Consider the following 18,978-nt stretch of genomic DNA (forward strand, 5'->3'; position numbering starts at 1 on the left):
TAAAATTGTGATATAATTGTGTATGTAGGAGTTCGATGACTTGGGAATGGTTCACATTAAAGAAAATCTTGTCTAAATTTTGATATAGCCTTAAATGATGTAAAGGTTAGAAACATGATGTTAATATGTGAAAATATAATTACTCTAATTTCAATAGATTTATGTTAATATGTGAAAATATAATTACTCTAATTTCAATAGATTTAAGACTTAGAAAGGTTATAAAAATATTGGGTCGTCATAATTGGTGTTCTAGTTGGTATTAAAATATGGTTTGTGATTCAATAAACTCATTAAAACATGATTAAATAGAGAGATGACGATAATAATAGTAATGATAATGATATTATGTTGAGAAAACTAGGAATAAATAACCGGATTAATTCAGCGATAATAATAATGATAATGATAATGATATTATAACTATTTAAATGTCAATTAAATTCTATAATTTTACATGTATTTAGAAAAATTATCTTAAAAGATATCAACTTTCCTCAAAGGATTGTCAAATTATTTAGTCTCTTTAACAACCGGAGAAAAAGAAAATAATATCAAAAGTATTGGAAAACTTACTAATATGTAAAAATAAATGGTACATCCATGTACATGATGTAAAAAGAAATTTATTGGAATTGTTGCGTACAAGATCGTTATAATTAAGTAGAAGTGCAGTTAAAAATGTGGGTTGTTACATTGAATCAAAGTAAAAGAAATCGAATATTTCTCAACAAAGTAAATTTAAGCTCTAGATTTATCTGAAGAAAATCAAAGTATATATAAAAAAAACACTAAAAATGAGAAGAAAACACTAAAAATATGGTAAGAATTAATTCTCATTATTACTAATTTTTAATTAACCAACATAAATCAAGAATTAAATATAAAAAAATTGAAGATTTTTTAATAGAAAAATCAAGTTTTTTTAAAACATTTATTTGTAATTTATTTTAATCATGTTAATTAAATAAATTTTTAACATTTTATAACTGGAAAATTATGGTAATTTTGGGTGTTAGAGTATAGAATATTTGAAAGAGTGAGGAAATTATGACTGGCGCATGTCTGATCACGGTCCAACACAGGTGGCGCTTCCCATTTTTCCATTGTCAGATCCCTCAAGTTCATCCTTCTTCATGACTTATTTGTTAATTTTTTTGGCCTGATTTGTTGAATTAATTATATGGACAAATTTGTTGTGGACTATTTCCATATACTATTTATATGGAATTAATTATACTATTTATTGCAAAAAAAAAAAAAAAAATGCGCAGAATGCCTTGTTTCTGTCATGAGATAGAAGGCAAAACCGGGGCTCCACTTGTACACTAGCAGCATATATAAGTCTCTGATTTGTACTGCGGTGATGAAATTTTTTTAAAATTTTAATTTTTTATATTTTAAATTTTTTTTGATATGTTGATATTAAAAATAAATTTTAAAAAACTAAAAAATATTATTTTTAATATATTTTTAAATAAAAATATTTTTAAAAAACAATTTATGATAGTCCTACCCGTATTAGAGTAGAGGCAGGCAATGAAAATCTGACCCAACCATCACAAGCCTTTCAAAATAACAAGTTTCGAAAACCAGAATACGACCAAATGAGCATGTTCACCATCGCCCTCGACTCATTCTAGGAATCTTATTGGATGAGCGAGTTAGCACACACATGAAACTTGTTTGGAAGATAATAGCAGGCCATGATTAATTTCTTTATACCTTTCTTTTTCACCATGGAAAATGACATCAAATTGATAATACTACAGAATCTTTCTCGTTAATTTGAATTCTAGGTTAATTGCTCTTTATTAATTATCTCTAGAAATCATCGAGCACAGATCAACTTGAACTCATTTCATATTCAGTTTAAAACAAGACAAGGGTTGGACATCACCAAGTCAAGGGTTTTTTTTTTTTTTTTTTTTTTATCGAAAGAAAATTCGATCCGCTTTAATAACTACCATAAATACCACCACTTATGATAGGAGTAACAACAGCCACCTGATTTTTGTCTAGAACTACAGGCAGCAAACATTCCGGGCCAGGTAACTTTTAGAAATTGACCTTTTGTTGGCTTCTCTTGATTCTTCTTCTTTTCTCAGTGTTAAACTCTATCACAGATTTTAGATTCTTAGACTCAGCACAGCAGGAGCATTGAGATGGAAGTGAACAACAGGTATGTCACGATAACGAAACACATACAGGGTTCGGCAAAGGAGTCTGATTTCGAGCTCAAGGTTGCACCTCTTGGATTGTCGGTGGAGCCTGGTTCCAATGACATTATTGTGAAGAATCTGTGTGTGTCAATCGATCCTTACCAGCTTAATCGCATGAAGAGCTACAGCTCCTCACAGAAAACAGTACAAGCCGCAGTTGGTATCTCTCCCGGTCTGGTACGTACATCAATTTACTACAGTTTCAGAATGAATATCCTTGTCGGAGATTATTCAGACGGAGCAGTGAGTTATTTCTTTCTCTTTGCCAGCCTATTGATGCTCTTGGAGTAGCCAAGGTTTTGGTTTCTGACAATCCTGAATTTGTGAAAGATGATTTGGTTGTGGGGTTTGTTCACTGGGGAGAATATAGTGTAGTAAAAGGAGGCATGTTAAGGAAGTTGGACCCAAAAACTGAACTACCGTTATCATATCATGCTGGAATTCTAGGTAATCAATCACCAGCATATATAGTAATGATCATCAAACAAATGTTCTTCATTTTTTGGAAAAATCAGAAATCACCAGCATAGTAATGATCATCAAGAACATTTGTTTGATTTGTTCACTCATCTTTTCATGCTACAGGATTAAGTGGACTAACAGCCTATGCTGGGCTTTTTGAAATATGCAAGCCCAAGAAGGGAGACAAAGTCTTTGTATCTGCTGCTTGTGGATCAGTTGGAAATTTGGTGGGACAGTATGCAAAACTTTCTGGTTGCTATGTAGTTGGATGTGCTGGTAGTCGAGACAAGGTTAGGAATCTGGTTTAGTTTTGTATTTCAATCTGAAGAGTTAGGAATTAAAATCTTATGTTAGCATCATTTATTTAGGTAGCATTGCTGAAGGAGAGGCTTGGTTTTGATGATGCTTTCAACTACAAGGAAGAAACTGATTTGAATTCCGCTCTCACAAGGTTAGAAACATCAAAATCAATATTTCAGGTTATGATGTCAACGAAAAAGGAAAAAGCTTCAGCTCATGAAAATCACTCAATGCGAAAACTATAACAAGTAAAAATTGGAAGTTGAACGTTGAGCATGGTCTCCGTTGCTGCAGACCATTCCATGTCTAATATGGACACTTCGACACTCCAAATACATGAAAACATCAAGAAAATTTGAAAAATAGTCAAGTTTGACTATTTTTGCTTTTTTCTGATAAATTATTTGAGCTTGCTTGTTGATTCCACATTAATTCCACAGGTACTTTCCTGATGGGATTGATATATATTTTGACAATGTTGGAGGTGACATGCTAGAAGCTGTTGTTGCTAATATGAATCCCTCTGGTAGAGTAGCTGCATGTGGAACAATTGCTGAGTATTCAGATGCTGCAAAACGAGCAGCACCAAATATGATAGATGTTATATACAAGAGGATTAAAATCCAAGGATTTTTAGCCATAGATCACATGAGCCTGCATTCAGATTTTCTTTCGACAACGACTGAATACATTCACAATGGCAAGATTAAGGTGCAAGAGGACATTTCTAATGGTGTAGAAAGCATCCCCTCAGCTTTCATAGGACTATTCAGAGGTGATAATGTTGGAAAGAAGATTGTTAAAATTGCAGATGAGTGATTAGGAAGAGAAAACTCATTTTGTTTTTATGATCAATAAACTACAAAGAATATTGCGACATTGTTGATCAAATTAATTGTTGTCTTTTTTCTTTTTTTTTCTCCTGTGAGATGAATGAATGATATTTTGAGTATTATTTTTTTGGGATAATTACAAAAAATCTCCTAAGGTTTCATCACGTTTTTACTTTCTAGTTTTGAAAATTACTCTTTACATGGATCAAATAAAAATTGCAAAAAAAATCAAAAGATGAAATGACCTTCATATAGAATAATATGAAATTACGTATAGATTATACTTTGCACTCTTTTTCTTGTTCCGCTTTCTCTCTTTAGAATTCCATTTTCTCTCCTCTCTTTTGATCTAAAAACAATTTTTCCTTGTAAATTGAATCAAATAACAAAGTTTTTTTAATGTCACATGTTCTAGATCTAGATGCTGTGAAGCATGCAGACGAATAGGACAAGGATGCACCCATAGAAATTGAAGATGAAAGATGATGTGAAGCCGGCCATAAGGTTATATGGAAACCGCAAGAGATCCCAAATCATTTGGAACTTGATTTTTTAAAAGATGGGCTAAACTGAAATATTGATTGGAACATTGAAATTTAAATTTTTTTTATTGTAACTTTGAAATCTTGATCAAAATCCTCTGGAACTTTGAAATTTTGATTAATTAAGTCTTGCTGTTCAAAACTGTTTGAATGTTGATGCACCCCCTCCCTTGAAATGGAATTACATTTTAGAAACGTTCTTCTTCCTATGGAGATTATTGACTTCTATACGTTGTCTTTGATAATGGGATGCCATGCATCGAAAGTCTTGTATATCTTCTCCAAGAATGTTCTGCATCCTACTCCCCATGGCTGGGCTGTTGTTTCAAAACGAGAAAATAATTTAAGCACAAGGGACACACAATCTGAAGTGTGTTTGGTATTGCGATAATTTTTATGATTGTGATTTACAAATAATTGTTTTTTATAAAAAAATATTTTTAGTTGATGTTCGTTTTAAAAAATATATGTTTGGTTAAAACTGTGGTTGAAATTGAGGTTGAACAAAAAGTAGTTTAATGTGTTTAGTTAAAAAATGTTTTTTAAAATAAAATAATTAAAAAAATATATATATATTAATATTAATGTTTTTAATTTAAATATTGTAGATTTAACCACTGTTATTATATCATGAAATAAATAATATTGATATATATCAAATATTTTTTATTATTTCATTAAACTATGTGCAATATCATTACATACGAAATCTATTCAACAAGGACTATATTTTTCATGGTTTCTTAAGCGTGCAACAACAAAAACTGAAATTTTTTGTTATATCATCAAGCAATCTCTTAATTTTTTGAATAAAACACAATTAAAATAAAAATAAAAATTGAATTTCTTTTTAACTAGGTCGGACCCGGCAAGAACATAATTGGAATTGCAATTAAATTCCACAAATGCTACGTTATCATACGATATCTTTCTAATTTATGTAGTGTTATTAAATAATATTAAATACTAGTTTTTTCAAGTAAAACATAATTTTTTTTAAAAAAATTACAATTTCATTATGTACAAAATTTATTCGACAAGAACTATAGAAAAAATAATTTATGTAGTATTTTTACCCCAGACAGAGACAGAGGGTTCAAATACTATAATTTAATGAATTGATACATTCATTATCATTTTAAAAAAAAAAACAAATCATACTTTTATATAGAAATTAATATTTCCTGATGGATACAAATTTTATGCAGTATTTTTTTTATTATTAACATGAGTATCGGAATTAGCTTATGTGCATTTTAATTAATCTCACAAACCTTACAATAAATAATTATATAAATCTTTATTAATTTTTAGATTTATAGGACTCGAACAAATAATCTCTTAAAAATGAATCTTATTAATTATGTTATACCTTTCAGGACTAAAATACGGTAATTTTACTTTACTAAGCATGGTTGTTTGTTTTGGACAGCCTATTCAAGCTCTTGGTGTAGCAAAGGTTTTGGTTTCTCATCATCCTGAGTTCGTGAAAGATGACCTGGTTGTGGGATTTATACACTGGGGAGATTATAGTGTGCAAAAAATGGAATTGCTAAGGAAGCTTGACCCAACAATTCAATTCCCATTATCTTATCATCTTCTAGTTCTAGGTTATTTCCTCTCTTGAATATTTTGTTAAAATCATAAATTTTCTACATTTTTTTTATATATATATATATGATCTCCCTTTTCGGCTTAACAGGATTCAATGGACTAACAGCATATGTTGGGCTTTTTGAAATATGTAAGCCCAGGAAGGGAGAAAGGGTGTTTGTATCTGCTGCTTGTGGATCAGTTGGAAATTTGGTGGGTCAGTATGCTAAAACATCGGGCTGCTATGTTTTTTATTTTAAAAATATTTTTAAAATAAATTTACTTGTTTTTAAAAAAATTATAATTTTTTTTTAATATGCTAATATAAAAAAATAAATTATAAATATTATTTTAATATATTTTCTAATAAAAAATAATTATTATAATACGAAACATACTCTTCATGTTCATGCGATAAAAAAAGGGTCTCACCTTAGCTTCATACATGCAGGTAGCACTGCTAAAGGAGAAGCTTGGTTTTGATGATGCCTTCAACTACAAAGAAGAAACTGATTTTAAATCCACACTCCAAAGGTAAGTAAGGGTTGGACTGTAAACATTAAGCTTATATGTAGGCTTACTGATTTATATAATTTTATGACACATCTTCTCAAAAATTGCTTAGTTATTAAAATTTTGATATTCATGTTAAAGCATCATCTCAATTCAATAATTTAAGTTAAGGTTTCGTAATATAATTTATATAATTTTTTAACAATTTTTAAAATAATAAAATGAAAAAAATAGTAACCAATAACAATTAAATAAAAGATGACGGTAGGTTACTCACAAAATTCAATTTGATTAAATCGTAATTATGGTCAAAAGACTTATACTAAGTTGATTGAATAGTATGATTTAGTTGACCAAAAATACTAAATCATAAAATAAAGCAAACACATAGTTTTAAATTATTCCAATATTAACGACGACAAGGAAAATGGATAAATCATGAATAAAAAATCACTAATCAACATTATATCATAGACTGAAAAAAAAAACCCTAGAAATGAGCCTTTGAAAGTGCATTTTGACCTCTACTTAGCTATGTTATCAGCATTATATTACAGAGCTTAATTTAAATCAGCTTTTCAAGTTAAGCTATATATAATAATAAAAAAAAAAAAGGATTTAATTTTTTCCCATGTGATTGCCTTTTTATTCCCACACATCACAGGTACTTCCCTGACGGAATCGATATATATTTGGACAACGTTGGGGCAGAAATGCTGGAAGCAGCAGTTGCTAATATGAACAAGCTGGGTAGAGTAGCAGCCTGCGGGGTAATTGCTGAGTATACAGATGGTGGAAAACGAGCAGCACCGAGTATGATGGAGATAATCTACAAGAGGATTAAAATCCATGGATTCATAGGCACTGATCACTCGAACCTTCATTCAGATTTTATATCTACAATTATTATATAGAACCAATTTAATCCAATAACTTAAGCTGTTATATGAGATCTCAGGATTTGATTTATATTATTCTCTAACACACCTCCTCAAGTGAAAGCCCTTTGGACTTGAAACTTACACATGTCCACATTAACTTGTGCTTAATTTTTATTAAATAAATGAGGATGGTGAGATTCGAACTCGTAACCACTTGGTCATCAAGGCTCTGATATCATATTATAGAATCAATTTAACCCAATAGTTTAAGTTGTTATGTAAAGTTTCAGGATATAATTTATATTATTTTCTAACAACAACAATTAATTATATTTGTAGTGGGAAGATTAAGGTGTTAGAGGACATATCTATTGGTCTAAGCTTTCACTGGACTCTTTCACGGTCATAATGTTGGGAAGAAGATTGTAAAAATTGCAGATGAGTGATTGGGAAGGGATAGAAGCCTCTTTCTTTCTCTCTTCCCTTTTGAAAAATGAATATTTGCTATGATTATTTCCTTAATATTGTTGTTAAATGGGCATCATTACCACTAATTAGCGGTATTATTTTATTATTTATTCTGGCACAACATTTCGATCTCTAAACTATGGGTATCGGTTTATACGAGATTTTTGAAAAATTTATAATTTGTTTGTATAGCATTTCCTCTTGATATGTGCCCTTCATACACTGTTCTATAAAGTCTTAAATCACAGGGCTTTCAAGTTGAATTTATCCCTCGTACGTTGAATCATAATTAGGGTTTTGAGAATATTAACATGATTTATTACGTTGGTGAAGTTCAAATCATTGGTTAATTTGAAATATAAAGATTATTTTCTCTATAAGGAATGTAAAACCATTAATATAAAAGAATCAATATATAGTTTAGGTTTTACAAACATGATGATGGATTGTGTTATCGAATAATGATTTCCTACCGTTCAAAAAAGGTAGAAATTCTCGTTGCCCCACACATGGCAATCATTAATCTTTACTTAAGAAATAAATCTTCTTGTAGACTAATTATTGTATTATAGAATCAAAGATTTTAAATGACTAAATTTAAAAAAATTAATTAATTGTATCCACGCATAATATATAGCTTTTGAAAGGTTTCTGTGTGCTACGTTACTGTCCAAGAGAATGAAAAATCATCGTTCTGTACTCATCCTAATTATTAGCTCGAGGAGAGCCGAATCTAAGTAAACTATATGTTTTAATATATTAAAATATTGCTTCTTTATTTTAATTTCTTGTGTTTCCATGAATAGAGAAGTTCCCTTTTCATTAAAGGCAGTCAAAATAATCCTTACAAGCTAACCCCATCTCGTTTGACAATCCTGTTCAAGGGTAGATGGATGAATGTAACGGCAGCTCATTTATTATTAGACAACGTCAGCTTGTTAGCCTGTGATTCTTTCTCTTGGCTATTTGGTCCCCGCCTTTAAATTGTTTCTATTTTAGTCCCCTGTGCTTCTTTTTTCTCTCGATTAGCACCCCTCTATTAAGGTTCAATTTCCATCCATTAACAGATTTAGCAGAGAAAACAGTGGCTCCTTTCCTTTAAATGACCGATCACAACATAACTTGGCCGTCGCCGATAGACGGAACCCTGAAAAAGGAGTGACATTCCAAAGAAATAGATAGAACATAGGAGCCACTTATCAGAAGTTTAAAGTATTAGGGACCAAGTTGTTGTTGACTAAAGGTTGCAACCATTTTTCTTTCTTTGGTTCGTTTTTCAAAAACAATTTGCATTTTCAATGGTGTGCTCTTACAGTTTTTGCGCCAAACGTTGCCAAAGAAAGTAATCTAGCCATCATTTAATGAGAAGCAGCCAAAAGGGAAAAAAGAGAGTTAAAATTGGAAGTTAACAAGGCAAGGCAAAGGGAGATGTTCCATGACTCTTCATGGACTATATATATAATGTGATAGAGGATGAGACGCCTGGCACGGTCATCAAGAAACGTGTTATGGATTTCGGTGCACTTTTTGCCGCGTGTGCTTTTAACCTCCCCCTCCCCCTCCTCCTCCTGATCCTCCTGGACTGAGTATTATACGAGTGGAATGCTGTTTAACCCCTGCTGCTTTTGGAGCTCTGTTAGTGAGAGGTATAGCACAAGAGACTAATATGAATTGGTGGCATAAGATGAGGAAAGCTTGGTTTGCTATCTCTTCAAGAGTCAAGTTTCATAAAGCTGGTTTGTTTTTGCTTCTTATCATGGTTTATTTCCTTTTACTGCACCAGAGTCTTGTCCATTGTAGATGGAAATGTAACTTGCTTGAACCCATGATTGTAGTCTACTACGAGAATTGATGTTGATGTCATTGTTTTATGATTGAGCAGGTTCAGGAGGTGGCAGGGGTGGTGCGACTAGTCGGAGTGCTAGTGGTTTGTTGAAGTTGCAAGATGATGTACAAATGTGTGGGTATAAAGATGTGGAAGTGATGTGGAATATGTTTATCGAATCCAATCGACAGCAAATGGCCGCAGCAGCGGTACTGACTTCAACTTCAAAACCCACCAGCAAGCAAAACCAAGGGCCTTCTTCTTTGAGGTCTTTCTTTTGGTGTGACAACTCTACAACTACTACTAGAGCTTCGTTTACTTCATTAAATCAAGTTCTAATTACCACAGCAGAAAAGGATACAGAAATAATTGAGGGGTAGGGTACATGTGTTTAGTTTAGTTTTTGCTCATCGAGAAAAGGGAAATGGGGTATATGCTTTCTGTAACATCTGTGCTCTGAGGACTACAGTTCACCAGAATTATACAAATTACAGTATTTTACAACCTCGCAAGTTTTCTTCTTTGGTTACATATTCTTAAGTTTATAGGTAAATTCTTGGACCTTGGCTATCTATATATGTACTACCATCAACATTTTCTTCAACTAAGAAGAGGAATATTTTGCACGTCCATTATGAGAAAGCACTTGCCATTCAGAATCAGACTGGGGGTTGAGTTCTGAAACTAAAACCTTGCAGGGGTGACAAGTGTAAAAGGAAAGTTGCTAACTTTTGGAAAATGGAGAACTTGGGGATTGAACTCAGTTGAGCATGCACATTTCCGGTAAGATTAATTATTAGTGATTTTGAGGTTGGCGTGTCTTGCTGACATCTGTGAAGAGTCGTAGCTCTTGGATCCTGGTGAGTGAAACTTTTGTCCTTGGAAATTTTGAAAACTACGGTCAATGGAATGCTGACCCCTCAACTTTCTCCATCTGGATAATCCAGACCGTAAAACTTTGGTTTAAGGCCTTGTGGTATGTTGTCAACTGAATTCCTAAGACTTCTGCTACTTACCTATGCACTGTATCCTGGAGAAAATCCGGTTCAACCTTTTATCCCAAGTAAATTCACTAGTTGGTAAGATATTATCAATCAAAAAGCAATTAAAAGAAACATGTTTTGATAGTTTCAACATGATCATCAGTATTTAAAGGAAAAGGGATGGTACTTGCATTGCTAGTTATCATTTGTAGGCAAATCGCCTGAATTAAAGCATCAGGAAAGAGCATAAAACAAAAGACAAGTCTTAAGAACTGAGTTCAAGGAACCTTTGTGCCATGGGATGCTTGGCTTCAGATAATTCATCAGGAGGCAAACCACATCAGCAATCCTCTGAGTTTGTTTGACGCTGTGAGAGACCATACATAATAACTGTAAGCCCTTGTTGTTTCTTTAATTTCAGAAGAACATCCTCTATGTTTTGTGTTGATAGTGGATCCAATGCACTGGTTGGCTCATCCAGCAGCAAAACCTTTTAAAACACAGAAGAACAGCATTTACTGGCCACTTAAATGCAGACATGGAATAACAGAGGATTCGATGCATGAAAACACGATGCAGAGGAACTCATTCAAATCGCCAAGATTTTCTGTACATTTCAATAGGCATTACCTCTGGTTCATTCGCTAGGGTCCTAGCAAGTAGCAAGTGCAACTCTTTGAGCTTGCCCGACAGATAACTCTTTTAAATTCAAAGTTAGTAGATTAGTATCTCTTAAATTTAAATTTGTTTGAATTTCTTTTCTATTTAAGTGTTAGTCAAGTAGAATTTTGAGATTATAGAAAAACTTATTGGGATTTTCCAAGTCATGGGAGGATTTGACAACCTCAAGTATGTTCAGAAACTATTTTTATATATTTTTTTAATTAGATCTTTGTAGTTAATTTCTTTTAATTCAATAAAACCTGAATTATTAGATTTGTTACATAATCTTTTTGCAAAAGGAAGAATCAAGGTCCGCAAGCAAGAGCAACTTGTAAGCCTCATCGTCGGTAAGCTTCTTCCCCTTCAATTGTGGTCCGTATCTTATGTTATCTGCAACTGTGCCTGACAGATCCCATAGCGTTTCTTCTAGGTACCAGACATATATCCGTCTAGAAAACCGAAGATAAAGAGCTAATATCGCCATCTGCTGTTGCTGCTGCAACTGGGATTTCAAGTGGGAAGATGCTGCATCCCAATCCCAAGGGAAGAGTCAATAATGTAATCTCCGAGAAGCATGGCAGCAGGCATGCAGTGGTGGTTAAATGCATCACAAGAATTAATTATAAAACTGCAGCAATCAGGCATTCTACCATCATAATATTACATAGAAGTAGACGAGCACAGAAAAGCAGATTATAGCTACTTCAAATTTCAGAAAACAACAATCAGTGTCTTGCCTGCCAAATGCCAATCAACATTGATGGCATGCTACTTGATCTGTAGAAGATTCTCTAAGGATTCCGAAATCAAAACGGCCTCAAACTTCCTAAGCTATAATCTACAAAGAGCTCTTTGCTTTTGTAGGGCTAGATTAAAAATAAATAAAAAAAAAGTTATCTAATCAATATCATCCCACCCACTTTGATTATCTATGCTGGGCTATTAACACAATCACCCCACCAATTATTAGAAAAAAAATTATTATTAAAACATTAACAGGCATATTATACAGTTTCTGATTGATAAGACAATGAGTCAAAACATAATTGAAACTCTATGTCACAGGTCTTGCAAAGAGGAGATGAGTAACAGGGGAAGAAGGAATCAAGACATTTGGATTATATGACTGTTAAAGGAATTGCAGGGTTGTCTCAAAAACACATTGTTTACTCATGTAAAACACACCGTTCACTAAGTTGTTCTTTTTATGAAGTTAAGAGAACGGTCACATGTTGGCTTAAGCATAGGGTACTATTAGCTACTCTTAGTTAGCATATTTGGTGTTATATGTAACAAATTGCCAGCTATAATGAAGTAGAAATGATGAATTAATAGATTCTCTCTCTCTCTCGTTAACTTACAGAACTCACGAATCAAGTTACAATGTTGGATACTATCCTGGGAAGGTGATATATGAGCTCCTTTCCAAACCTCTGACCTGCATTATTACATTGAAATCCATTGTTGGAATCAGGGCCTATCAGCCAAGAAATTAGTATTTTATTAATTACAATTTATTTTCCTAATAAAGTAATGGTTTTATACGAGTGCAGTTTTGCAGTCGCTCAAATAGTGTTTGGGAAGATCTGAAATTAGTCCCTCAACTTATATAGTGAGCTTCAATTGAATTCTGGAAAGAACAAAAAAAATAAGAACTTCAATTGGATCTCTAAAGTTTAGATATTATCAATTATACCCTTCTGTTTAAAATCGTCAAAATGGTTAACAAACAATAATAAAAACCTTCAAATATACTAAAATAGCATCGTTTTTATTGCATATATAAAACTAAACTTCAGATGAGATGCATGAACAAATCTGGACTGAAGGGTATACTTGAGAGTGATAAATACTTGGAGGACTCATCTGATAGTTTATTTTTGCAAGGACTCATTTGATATATGGATAACTTTGTAAGGACTCAACTAGCATTAATGTCCCCCTTTCTTCTAAGAAGTCTTGAATTTAAATCTCTTTTTATGTAATAATAAAAAAAGTATTTTAAAACTAATTTCAGATTTCCCTCTTCTTTTCTTTCTGAAGGAGATGAAGCACCCAAAAATAAACTAATTCTAGAAAAAGAACAGAATACTTAATCATTTTCCGAAATAAAAAACAATACTCCAAGCGACTTTGGATTCGTGAATTTGAAAAGAGGGGCCTGAACTTTATAAGTTTTGCAGCTTGAATTAGTTTTCAATTAATTTCTATTTTTGTCTGCAGGTAATGGACAAATAATTTTTATAATTAAGATTTAAGAGGAAAAAAGAAGAAGTTAGATGTTATAGCCACCCGTGAGAGCACACGTCAATTGAGAAAGCAGACAATTGGGACACGAAATAAACGAGTGATTAACATGCCTAGTGGCTCTTTTAAGTTTGCATGCACAGCTTCAAGCAGTATGGAAGGAAAGGAAACGCCAAATTTATTCTGTTTTTTTTTTTTTTAAATAGAAATGAAAAGACAACAGGAATATTGTTCTGTCTTATGGCTTATGAAGTGCTCTTCCGGCAAGCAAAGCAGCTTCCATGACTACAGATATGACATGAATAACTTCATCAGCCCTGCATTTGTTTCCCTTGAACGTCCGAGCACCTGTTTTGAAGTTGCTCATACAACTGATGAAGTTTTGGCTACACTCTTGACTTAGATAGCTATCTGCAATATTGCACCATCAACACGCAAAAACAAAAACAAGAAAAAAACAAAAACAAAAACAACAAATTATTAGTTCTACAGTCACAAGCAACACAAAACAGCAAATCTCCTATCAGTTACACACACAGGCAACCAAATTCATAGTTGCCCCGTATCCCTGCTCTAATGGTGTTCCCATCTATACAATCGGCTTCCAGTTTGAACTTATTTTCTATATATATACCTCCATCGACACTAATCACCATGTTATCCCAGTTACTAGATCACATCTACTAGCCAAAAAGTTGTCGCTAAACTTTGCTTTATACCAAAATATATATTCCTGCTAGATAAACCAGATATCATGGAAGAGTACTTACTGTTCTTTGATTGGATACAGGCATCATGCTTCATGCAACAAGCATCAAGGCCATCGCAAGGCTTCTCTCCTGGGCATCCACTGTATAGAAGCCCACAATACTTGCCATATCTCAAAAATGGAGGCACTGCCATTCACATAAATCAACGAAAGTTTGACCATAGAACAAAACGTGTAAAACTCAAGTATATATTGATCGCCAATATTCTAGTTAAAACACAATGAAATGTATAACTAAACACGAACACAAAAAAATAATCTGGATAATTGTAAAATACTCATGAAGTGATTGTGGCGCCTGTCCAGTTTTACAGTAGTACTCCACCTTTGGGCGGAACCAGTAACTTCTTGGAAAGAGAAGAATTTGCATACCTGAGCAGAACTCTGACTCACATTTCCTACTACAATCTTTGCCCTAAGGAAAACAAAGAAATTTTCAAATATTTATTACAGTGAGGCTTATGTAATAGTTTGAGAGATGATCGAACGACCAAACCAGGGAGATAGCAGAATCAGCTGCTTGAACTCCAATGTTGAGTGCTTGGACATAAAAAGATGAAAAGGGAAGGACAAGCAGGGAACAGGAAACGAGAAGAGCTAACTTCAATGAAGAGAACTGGTGCTCCTTAGCCATTGTTTTTAGGACTGAAAAAAAATGAAGCTTGGTTTTGCTTAAAAGGCAGAGAATAATATATGGGCAGAATAAGGAAGAAATGTAGAAAAATAAGATTAAAATACCTTGAGAAACTGAAGAAAGTAAGGGATTAGCTTGTCTTGTAATGGCTCGTGATACGCTTTTGGAGTATCGTTCGTGTTCACACTTCTGATCAAGTGAGATCGTTTATGATTGGAACAAATTGTGGATTGGTTGTAGGGTCCATCTCCTGCGAACTAACTCTCCTCCAAAATGGTAAAAATTGTGTTATTGATTGTTTCTTTCACGTTATATTCTAAAATTTATTTGTATAATTTAATTGAGGAAGTGCAAGGATGAAGTAAAATTATCAAATATGCGTAAGAGTCCACATTAAGGATGATTTTAAACAAATATATTGGGGATACTCATCTAATCTACATTCACAATTTAGATTAGATAATTAATTTGTGGGTCCGCACTATCGCCATAACATTTTTTTAATTAAAAAAAAAAAGAAAAAAAAGGCATCTATGCCAACATGTTTTAAAAAAGCTTTTTATATATACAATATGACTATGGACATAGACCAACCAAGACAAAAAATTGATATATAAACCAATTTTAAAAAACAAAACCTAAAAATGAAGGGTTAAAAAAACCATATAGAAAACAGACAGGAAAAAAAAAAAAAAAAAAAAAACAAAGCTTATTTACTAATGATATAAATATTCAATGATGAAATTAAAAAAAATATCAACTTAATAAAAAAAAAACAACAACCAAGAAAACTCAGGTGAATCTTCTAAACTATGCAAAGGTCTCAAACCTGCAACCCATTAAATCATAGACCCGAGTTGAATCAAGAAACTCAATTCACAACCAATTTAATTTTATTAGCCAAAGTAAATCAAACAAAGAACAACAAATAAAAATATCTGAGAAAACTCATGTTATTTTTAAAATTAGTGAAAAATCCTAGAGAATTGAAAATAAAATAAATTTAAAATTTTATTCCAAATAAAATAAATAGTAATCAAAATAATGGAACTAAATTTGAAAGATAAAAGAAAATTAAAAGGGGTGAAATAGAAAATAAATTCTAATCTTATAAAATATTTTAAAAAATATATATTTTAAATATTGAAGAATGAAATCAAGAAAAAAAAAAGCATCAATATAAAGAATTAGCCAAAAAATCCAACAAATAACAATAATAATAAAAAAAAACTCAGGATAACTAGGTCATTTTCAAGACCAGCAAAATTTTTTATAGAAAGCAAGTTAAAAAAAATCTCTAATTGAATAAATACTAAAAGATGAAACATAAAAGAAATTGGCTTAAACAAAAAATAAAAAAACCAAGTAAATTAGAGCAACCTCCTAAACATGATCAAATCTTTAAAACTCGCAACATGTGAAACCTTAGACTTGGGTTCAATAAAAATGCTTTATTACTAACCAATTTAAAATTTTCAATTTAAAAAACTTGTCAAAGTAAAAAAAAATAGAAATCAAAAGAATGAGAATCAAATTTAATAAGAAAAAAAAGGGTAAAATTGTAAAACAAAATCAATTAAAAAAATGCTTTCAAACAAAACAAATAACAATCAAAATAATGAAAATCAAATTTGAAAGATAAAAAATTAAAAGGAAATGAAATTGAAAAGGCACTCCAACTTTATACATTATTCAAGATAATATATACATATAATAACAAGAATAGGAATCAAATATGAAGAATCAATACATTAAAAGGTTGTTATGGAATTTTTAAATGGCGTGAAAATCTAGAAATAAAGGGAGAAGAAGGGGGGAATAGTTGTCGGCACTAAATTGGAGGGAATTTTGAAACATACATCGCTCCATCATGAAGACGGTGCTTTTGACGATTTCAACACCACCAATGAAGGTAGCTTTTAATGATCAAATGGCCTCCTGAGCGTTTTTTGAAAGGCGCGAGACTGCTAATTTATTGGCGAATATGTATTATTTTAATATTTAACATTTATTAAAACACAAAAATACCCTTAAACTAACTTGATATTACCAAAAAAAATACATATCATTAGCATGTACTAACGAAAAAAATTATAGCATATAATTAAAAGGTTCTCCATGTCACAAGATCAAATACTTTAATATACATAAATTTCTTAACTTTACAACATATTTTTTAGTTAGCATTAAAATTTCTTTGTAATAATCACTAGCATACATAATTTTTGATGTATTTTTATTAAAAAAATTTACTAAAAAACATTAATAATATTCTCTTTTTTTCACTTAAAAAACCTTCGAACCGTCCTGCCAGCACGGAAAAATTATCTAGCTGCCACTAATTGTTCATCATTCCAACAGTTCATGAAAAAAAAATCCATTCTGTTTTTTCACCAACGGACTCCTAACTCCTAGTTCTAAGAAAATGGGCGATGACCCTTGATTTCACGGTCCACTAATCCAAAAACACATTAATAAAATTTATTTTTTATATTAACATGTTAAAACAATTTTAAAAAATTATAAAAAAACATGATCATACCACTAATCCAAAAACCAACATTGTTTAATATTGTCCTCTCATGGAAACAAGCTAATTGCCTAAAAAGGGGTATTTGTAAGAGCTCTGCCACTTGTTATTTTTAAAAAAGGCAGGATAGCTTCCATGCTTTACAGCCATTGACGCTGAATTTCTCAAGCCTTCCAAAGAGAATGAGGATAAATTTTCACATGATAACTCCACCTTCCGACAAATCCAAACCATGAATCTTTGCACAAGTTGTCAGGTTCAAGTTGTTGTTTGCAGCTGTAGCCAGCTGAGAACCTAACATTTCCATATGCACTCCTAAATGATTAATTTTACAATATAGAATTAATAAGTAAAAGAATACAAACAGTAGATTTCTGATAATATAATAAAGAGACCGCCATTCAAATCATAATTATTTAAAAAAAAAAAAAACCATCTCTGAAAGACTTCCCTAACTGCAAACGAATTTTTAAAAAAGTTAGGTACTTTCATCACTCAACCTTAAGTCCAAGGCTTGAGAGAGAAACCAAATAATGTCTATTTCAGTTTTTTAAACCTTGAAGTGTCATGAGTAGTTTGCATCAAACGGGTCTCATGAAATAAGGGTCGATTTTGTATCACAAACAAGGTGTTCGATAAAATATTGTTGCTACAGTTTTAACTCTTTTCTAATTTTTAAAATATTTGTAATATTAATTTCGATAAAAAAAAAAAAAAAGTTGTAATGTTAGTATTACAATAGCTCTTTAATTATTAAATAGAATATAATAACAATATTATAAATAATTATATGTTTTTTATTGATTTTTTTCTTGCACGCTAAAGAGAGGATGTAATATGTTACGCCTATGATAAAAATTCAAGATGTAAATTATAATTTTTTAAAATACTGTAGGGAAGTAACAATCACATATTAATGTAAAAAGTGATGAAATTAAGAAAAGAAATTGATGACCAAAATAATAATAAAATAATCACTTAAATGTGAGAAGTTGCATAGTTAAAAAGGTTGTTGGAAAAACACCATGCCTTTTAGTTTCTTGTATATGTCAAAGCTAAGGTCAAGTCCTTAAATGGGCTTAACCTAATCCCTAAATTATGTAAGAAATAATTTTGAGAAACATTTTTATATTCCATTATAAAAACAAATTACTCCTTGCGGAATTATTGTGCATCAATTCACATATTAGTTTTAATTGAAATAGTGTAATGAAGAATTACCCTTCAATAATAAAACCTTTCAACTATGTGTTGAAAGTAATTTAATCTTTTATACTATTATACAATTGTCATTTTTTAATTATATAGGGATAAATTAGTCTTTTTATTTTATTTTTTCAAAGCAAAATAACTTAATTACCCTTGAAAAAAAAAAGAACTTACATTCAAGCACTTAATAGTCTTTTCATTTTTTAAAAACAATAAAAATATTTAATTACTCTTAAAAGTAAAATCTACTAAACCATCTTCCATTGGCTTTTTCATCCTTGTTTTATTATTATTATTAAGTTGA

The 18,978-nt window shown here is 31.4% G+C and overlaps 2 protein-coding genes across 2 annotated transcripts; one reads left to right on the plus strand and one right to left on the minus strand.

The window, feature by feature from the left end:
* The first annotated feature begins 2,089 nt into the window (after positions 1–2,089).
* Positions 2,090–3,939, plus strand: LOC118032529 (2-alkenal reductase (NADP(+)-dependent)). The gene is made up of 5 exons (XM_035037239.2): positions 2,090–2,399; positions 2,492–2,669; positions 2,808–2,974; positions 3,053–3,135; positions 3,425–3,939. The coding sequence occupies exons 1-5, from the start codon at positions 2,166–2,168 to the stop codon at positions 3,801–3,803; spliced, it is 1,041 nt and encodes a 346-aa protein (XP_034893130.1). The 5' UTR covers positions 2,090–2,165; the 3' UTR covers positions 3,804–3,939.
* Positions 3,940–13,709: 9,770 nt separating this feature from the next.
* Positions 13,710–15,040, minus strand: LOC118032527 (phospholipase A2-alpha). Its single transcript, XM_035037237.2, has 4 exons — positions 14,798–15,040; positions 14,674–14,716; positions 14,303–14,428; positions 13,710–13,943 (listed from the first exon to the last, which is right to left on the minus strand). The coding sequence occupies exons 1-4, from the start codon at positions 14,933–14,935 to the stop codon at positions 13,771–13,773; spliced, it is 480 nt and encodes a 159-aa protein (XP_034893128.1). The 5' UTR covers positions 14,936–15,040; the 3' UTR covers positions 13,710–13,770.
* Between the last annotated feature and the right edge of the window lie 3,938 nt (positions 15,041–18,978).

This window comes from Populus alba, chromosome 6 (genome assembly GCF_005239225.2).
Source record: "Populus alba chromosome 6, ASM523922v2, whole genome shotgun sequence".
NCBI classification, from domain to species: Eukaryota; Viridiplantae; Streptophyta; class Magnoliopsida; order Malpighiales; family Salicaceae; genus Populus; species Populus alba.

Coding starts and splice junctions, on each gene's coding strand:
- LOC118032529 (XM_035037239.2), top strand. CDS start 2,166: ATGGAAGTGAACAACAGGTATGTCACGATAACGAAACACATACAGGGT. Junction 2,400..2,491: donor TTGGTATCTCTCCCGGTCTG/GTACGTACATCA, acceptor TCTCTTTGCCAG/CCTATTGATGCTCTTGGAGT. Junction 2,975..3,052: donor GTGCTGGTAGTCGAGACAAG/GTTAGGAATCTG, acceptor TCATTTATTTAG/GTAGCATTGCTGAAGGAGAG.
- LOC118032527 (XM_035037237.2), bottom strand. CDS start 14,935: ATGGCTAAGGAGCACCAGTTCTCTTCATTGAAGTTAGCTCTTCTCGTT. Junction 14,717..14,797: donor CTGATTCTGCTATCTCCCTG/GTTTGGTCGTTC, acceptor TGTTTTCCTTAG/GGCAAAGATTGTAGTAGGAA. Junction 14,429..14,673: donor TGAGTCAGAGTTCTGCTCAG/GTATGCAAATTC, acceptor TGTGAATGGCAG/TGCCTCCATTTTTGAGATAT.